A 6938-nucleotide genomic window follows, 5' to 3' on the forward strand; every position below is an offset into this window, starting at 1 on the left:
TTGTTGTTCAAAATATTTTAATAAAGCTTTTCAACACTGAAATACATACAAATGGACCTCTTTGCTCATATAATAACCAAAGTATCTACAATAATCCACAGCTTGACCTGACAATGCGATTAATCTGAAGACCTCGATAATCTTGTGTGAGAAGGAAAAAAATGCAAAAGATACAGCAGCTAAGAAAGACTACAATGTGCAATGCAAGCAAAATATCCAATATAAATATCCAAATTAATAAATTACAAAAGACACATCAAAACACCTGATAAACCTTGGTTCAGGTTTTCTAAATGTTTCTGAAATTGTATTATGTCATATTGCCCCCAAAAAGAACTGTAATAGGCGTGCGCAACTATTAACAAATGTCTGGATTTGCACATACATATCAGACTGGTTAAAAGATTTAACTTGTCATCTAATTAATTTAACTTTCCCTTGTTCATGACATTCCACGTGCTCAATAGAAAAGTTCATGAAAACAGGCCTTGGACCAGTAAGTAAACAGCAAATGAAAGAAAACCCGCAAAATAAGAAAAAAAGAGAGAGAGGAAGCAGCAGAAGTGAGGTTGGACTAATGCTCCAGGAAGATGTCAATCTATTCAAGTGAAAAAGTCGCAGGTTGTCAGGTCACCCAAATCTCCAAAAGGGTCCATAACAGAGCAAGTGACCAACAACTCACTCAACACTTGCAGCCACTCTTACAGGCCTGTACTGTACTTCTGTTTGGTCTTCATTGCCACTCATACCAGCACTTTAAGGATGATTTATATACACAATCAAGTATTGTTTGAACAAAAAAGCGCGTTTTGAATGCATTTAGTAAATATTATAAAAGTATTCATCGGCATTACTTCTTTGTCTCTAGCGTCCTGACTTCAACAACAGTAGCCTCACAGGTTTCCCCTCTCCAAAAGTGTTCTTAAAAGTGGTGTCTGTTCTCTCATGTGCTTCTTCGTGAGACTTTGTCAGCCGCAGTTAAGGCTTGTCAGTGCACTGTTTGCAGAGGCTGGAGGTGGCGTTGTTGAATAGAGCACATTTATCGGGACAGGAGGACGCAGCCACTCCGGTGGGGAAGGGATATCCAGGCGGCTGGTCGTACGCGCCCAAGCCGGGTGCTGCGAGAGCGGTGGTGGCCGGTATCGAGGCGGCAGAGATGGCTTGGCCCTGGTTGAGATACGCCACTAGCCGCCTCATCTCCTCCAGTGCCTGCGCCTGCATGAGGATGTAGTTTTTTGCGAGCAGCAAAGTGGCAATTTTGGAGAGTTTCCGCACTGACGGGCTGTGCGCGTAAGGAATGACCGCTCTGAGCTCATCCAGCGCGTCGTTCAGATCGTGCATCCGTCGTCTTTCTCTGGCATTGATGTTTAACCTCAGTGTTTTCTGCTCTTTGGTTTTCTTACCTCCTTCTCCTTTCCCCGCTGGCACCGTCCGCCCGTCGGCCAGAAGGACCATGTCACACCTGCCGTCACTGTCATCGTCGGGGCTCTGCTCTCCGCCGCTGCTCTCTGCCACCGAGGTCCTGTTGGCGCTCTCACCGTAATTGACGCACAAAGATCCGGTCGGCAGACCCAGCGGTCCCCCTCTACCTCCTGCCAGTCCTCCCGGCTGAATCGGGTCTGGATCGGTCTGGTCAAAGCAGCTGATTGGCGACTGGCGGTCTCTGGCTGGTAGTTCAATGCCGGCCGACGACCTGAAAGGGTCCATTTTTTTAGTGGACACGGCGCTGAGAGTTTTGTGAAAAATGTCCCCTGCGCTGCCGTTCAAGTTCATCCTTCTGTCCATAGCCGTGTGGATTCCGCGGTGTTGCAGGCAACGGTCGCTTCTGGAAACTCTTTACGCGTCTGAGTTTCTTCCTCTGTTTGTCCTTTACGAGTTTAGTTGTGTGTCAGTGTTAAAGTTGCAGGCTGGCCCGACTTGTCAGCTGAGGTGTGGAGACAAGGAGGAGACTCAAGTAATAAGTGCCTCTCTCTCTCTCTCTCTCTCTCTCTTTCTCTCTCTCTCTCTCTCTGATTCACCTTCGCCGGATCTCCGCGATGATCCTCGTTACGCACCAGACGCCTCAGTCTTTTTACATCATTATCTCAAGGCGGGTTATTAAAAATGATTCGCCTATTGGGATAGAGACACCTTCTCCCCCTTTCACTCTCTACCCAATCAGGTCAACGTTTTAATTAATGGCATTTAAACGATGACAAACAATACCGCGTGCTCTCCCTTTGAGTGTGTGTGTGTGTGTGTGCTCAAGTCCCTTTTATAAGTGTGTTTTTTTTAGAAGGCCCTCGAATCACGGAGTGGCTTTTTTCAGTGATTCTCTTGTGTGACATTCACGTGTGTGTGTGTGTGTTTCAAGAGAGACGTTACAAATCAAAGTACGTTTGCCTTTAGTCAATCTCTTATTTAATATTGGGAGATTTCATTTCAGTCAGGACAAATCATTCAAACTTTATTTACCGTGTTTGTGGATTTTCGTTCGTTTGTCACTATTGCATTAGCTCCCCCTTTATAAGTGTGACACAAGACCTTCACTTGAATTCAGCGAAAGAACAAGCTTATCGTTATCAAACTTGACAGGAGACTGTTACAGGCTTGAGTTGCATTGAGCGTTTCTGAAATCACGCAACTAGCAAATACCTTTTCTTTCATTTTGCATGTTTGCAGGTTTTTATGGCAAACGTCCTCCAAAATGAACACGATAATCTATGTTTCACTGTTGTAGTATGTATCTCAGTTTTCCCATGACACCGCCTGCTCCTCTACTAAGTTTTACTTGTGCTCATACTGCCATCTACTGGGCAATATTGTGTAGTATACCCCTAATGGAAAGTCAAACATCATTGAGATCGTCTTAAGCTTTATCCAGCTTTATTGAACCACATGACCCCTTTGGCATGCCATCATTACCAAACGCATGTGGTATGGAAAAGAAAATCATTAGGCCCACATTTTTTTTAAACTTTGAGTGAACATCTTGAGGTTTCTAATTCTACTGAATGTGTCAATAACAAGTACAGGAGGACATGTAAAAATACATCCAAGTCTTCTGTTTTAAGTGCAGAAGCAGCCATAAACAAACTATTTGAATAATATATTCAATATAACCATGAAAAAGCCTCACCTGAGTGTTGGGACAAGCAGATGCAGAATGTAAGTGATGCTGTCAGACATCGTGGAGAAATATATATTTTTTATTCTAACTTTGAAGCTGCTTAAAGGGCCACTACACTCTACACTTGAAGATCAATTTACTAAACAGTTGTATACTGCCTTCTAACCTGGTGATTGATGCCATCACATATTAACTCAGATTGGGCTTCAGACCTTAGCTTTTAACGGCAGAGCTTGCATTGTGAATTTGCAGGCAAGTGGGTTCTAATGAAAGTCACTGGAGTTGCAATTTATGTCACATGTCCCTCAATATTTTGAAAGTACAAATTTAAATCACTGGAGTACTAAAAGAATCCTAAAAGGTTTGGGGATAAATTTAGCTCATGAGTTTATAGCAACCGTTGCGTAGTGTCTGAGGACAGAGGAGCTGTCCATGGTGCTGCTAGCTCCACGGTTTACACCTGAGCTACTTTCCATTTCAAAGAAACTCCACAGGTGTCTTCACTGTAGCCCAGGGAACCCCACAGTGCACTAAGATTCAATGTGACCAACTCTGTAACTGCTTGCCCAGGGAGCACATTCTTCAGGCTTACACAAAAAGCCATTTCAGTAATTACTCTCCCCTAGAAGCTAGATACTAGCTGCAATGCATTAAGGACAAAAATCTCACTCTGCCTCTAAGTTGCCATGGCCAGTTACCATGGCATGTGTGCTGCACACATTAAAGGTACCTTTAGCAGTCATTACAATTTAGCCCGGCCAATTGAAAGCACAGCGAATATGGTGTGGATTTTTCGCCCCCTCTGAGATGGTACCTTGGCAGCTACATATTGTGCAGTAAGAATGGAGCTTTGAAGAAAAGTCTGCTCTGCCTCCTTCAGTATGTTGCCCTAAAAATGACAAAGTTTGCCAGAAAAGAGAGTTTTTTTCCGAATGCATGGATGTCCTTTGATAATGTGACGATACTGAGAAATGTAATGTAAAAATCTTCAGCTACATTCTGTGAAACTGTTGTTAATTAACTCAATGTTTGTAGACGTGTTTGTCAATTTCAACTTCTGGTTAGCTGTTTTATAACCTTTAATCAAAAGCTGTGACTTCTCAAATGGTTAAAAAGACATCTAAGTAAGTTTTCACTTGACTAAAATGTAGACAAAATCTGGTCAGTAACAAAATGATTCAATAAGAAACATTGTTGACTTATTAGCAGAGTTTGACTCAGCTTCTTAAAGACAGACAAGTCCTGTCTAGAAAGAATAAAGGCATCAGTGAGGATAAAAAGGGGGGTTTCTGATTAAATCCCAACACCCTCATACATGTATTTTTAAAAATGACACAGGTCGAGTGCTTATCCTCTGTCACATTCACATTAATGCTGCCCACCTCCCTTATCACAGTCTCTATAACATTTTGTAAAATTACTGATACTTAACCTCCTCCTTCAGCTGTTAGATTGAGCTAACCAATACAAGTCTTGGAATCGTATTTGCTGGTTAAATGTTGAGTCTTGTGTTTTCTCAAATAATTGAACACACTGGAAATGCATGCTGTCATTCAGAATTACTGCTATATTTTATAATTTGTTGGGGCTCAGTGTTCATGTCAAATACATTCTTTGCAGCTGCATCACAAACACATTTGGCCAGTACTTGCTTAATAAATTCAAGGTCAATGTTTTAGTCCTTTTCCAGCATATTTCAATTAGCGTATGTTCGGTCTCTGGGCTCGGGCTCCATGAGAGGCCATCGGGGGCAGAATACTTGAGGAGTTATGATCTAACGAGTGGCAGAGACAGCCGCTTCATCCTGAGACAGCAAGAGAACACCTTCATGGCCAATCAGGTCTGGCTAATGAGACAAGATGGGCCAGGATGGTGCCACAGCCATTACAATCACAGTCTGTCAGCACTTTGGTAATGAAGAGACCATTGAAGGCAAAACTGTGTAAGAAAAGAGAACAAGCATCAATTTAGATTGGGACAAACGAGAAGTTTAGCCAAAAGGAGCATGACAGGAAGTGTTCTAAACATTAATGAAACTTCCAAACAGACAGCAAGATTTATAGACCTCTGTGAGCTTAAGGGTAGTCAGACTGCACCACATGCACATAGCTCAGCAGAAAAGTACATAATAGTTTTAGATCTTTAATCCACTTTCCATGCACTGGGTTTTGTTGCATGTTCTTTCATCTTACCGCCCTTGAAAGTGGATACATAACTTTCAACATGCATCAAGCGCTAGTGATGTCTAAAAGTATTGGAATTTAAAAGCATCTAGTACTAAGTACTAAATGCATTAAAAGGATGACATTTTATCACACATGACTGTCCATTTTGCAGGTTTTCCTGAGTCAGACTGATTACAATTAATTACAGTGTAATTTTCAAAATTTGCTCAATTAAAACGAATCTCAAACCAGCTGTTTTCTCAACGTCTACCACAAGATGGCACTCAGTGACTTCTAATGGGAAAACCAGTTCACGCTGTAGAAGCTGAGGTTAAAGCAGGAGCATGAGAACATGCTTTATGGCAGACTGGTGGATTTCATTCAACTTGAAGATTTTGGTTATCAGTGGAAGCCAGGCTCTCGGGCTGTAGAGACCTGATATGAAAATTAAATTTTGTCATTTGGTGCTCTACATGGAGACCCGCCATATTCCTGACGTGGCATTTAGGCTGTTCTATTTATTCTGTATGCGACCAAATTTCAGTTTCATGTTAACCCCTGACCAGGTAAATGTTGGCGCTTACTTCTCACATTGTTGAGATTGTGGATCAGTGCCTCCGCCCTCTTTCACTCACGTCATTTTAAAGAGTGTAGCACTTCATGACACGCACCGCAGAGTAATGCTCTTTTGCTGTACTTCTTGTGCCTTTTATCTAGAACTCTAACTAGCAGTAGATCTCTGTTCATTTAATTATGTTCGAATAAACTCGAACTCGCATTTTCTCTCACCCCGTTCGATGTAGCGTTGATTGTTTTCATTACTCGTTGCTTATTTGAAGGATTAAAGGAAATAAACATTAGTGAGGTGCTGAAATGATTGGATAAATCTCCCCCTCCCCATTAGGCCCCTTTTCCATCCATCACTCCCCCGCCGCTCTTGGCTATGATATGCACATGCTCGTGTCATTAATCAAGATCTGATTATTGTCTGCTGTCAGCGTGTGCAAAATGGAACCTGTGTCTTTCTCTACGTGCTGCACTTAAACCTGCAATCATGAGTGACACGAACAAATTCAAAGGTTTTTTAAGATGGTGGGAAGTGTAGCTCCACGAATCTCATCAGTGTCTGTTGTATGTCAAATTCTCAACTCAGGAAGAAACAGAAGCCTCCGTCATGTGTGCGGCGCCCCTGAACGCCACTAGGCGACAGACTATGAATGGAGGATGTTATTTCATCCAGCGCAAATGCCGTAGGACTCTTTCAGCTACTGGACTGTATTCATCAGTTCTGTCAAAATGCTTGTTGGGCAACGTTTCCAAACCTCTTAATATCAATTTAAACGGACATTTGAGTCCGTATCTGCAGAGATCCTTAGCCCACCTCCTCATTTGCATTCCACACTGGCATATGGAAGTTAATATGCAGATCAAATAAATCATAATTTAATATCCTTGTCATGCAAGGCCTTTTAGGTTATTGCATGATGGCGATAATGGACCTGCTTCACTGCGAAAACAACCTAAAAAGTAATGGTTCTCAGAGTACATGGAAGAAAACTGTCGCTAAAATAAGACGCTGGCCTGTACTGCAGATCTGCTTCACAGTATAAGCAACAGTAAATTAGATTTAATGATCAAATGTATTTTTACGTTATGGTGAAAAA

General features: G+C 42.1%; 1 protein-coding gene across 1 annotated transcript; it reads right to left on the minus strand.

The window, feature by feature from the left end:
* On the minus strand, window positions 1–2030 carry bhlhe22 (basic helix-loop-helix family, member e22). Its single transcript, XM_038727873.1, has one exon. The coding sequence runs from the start codon at window positions 1783–1785 to the stop codon at window positions 979–981; it is 807 nt and encodes a 268-aa protein (XP_038583801.1). The 5' UTR covers window positions 1786–2030; the 3' UTR covers window positions 1–978.
* Between the last annotated feature and the right edge of the window lie 4908 nt (window positions 2031–6938).

Source organism: Micropterus salmoides, unplaced genomic scaffold, assembly GCF_014851395.1.
Source record: "Micropterus salmoides isolate LMB-PRFRI ecotype aquatic unplaced genomic scaffold, ASM1485139v1 Ms_hic_scaffold_1, whole genome shotgun sequence".
Taxonomy (NCBI): domain Eukaryota; kingdom Metazoa; phylum Chordata; class Actinopteri; order Centrarchiformes; family Centrarchidae; genus Micropterus; species Micropterus salmoides.

What these genes read in the sequence shown, in the direction of transcription:
- bhlhe22 (XM_038727873.1), bottom strand. Translation starts at nt 1,785, where the DNA reads ATGGACAGAAGGATGAACTTGAACGGCAGCGCAGGGGACATTTTTCAC.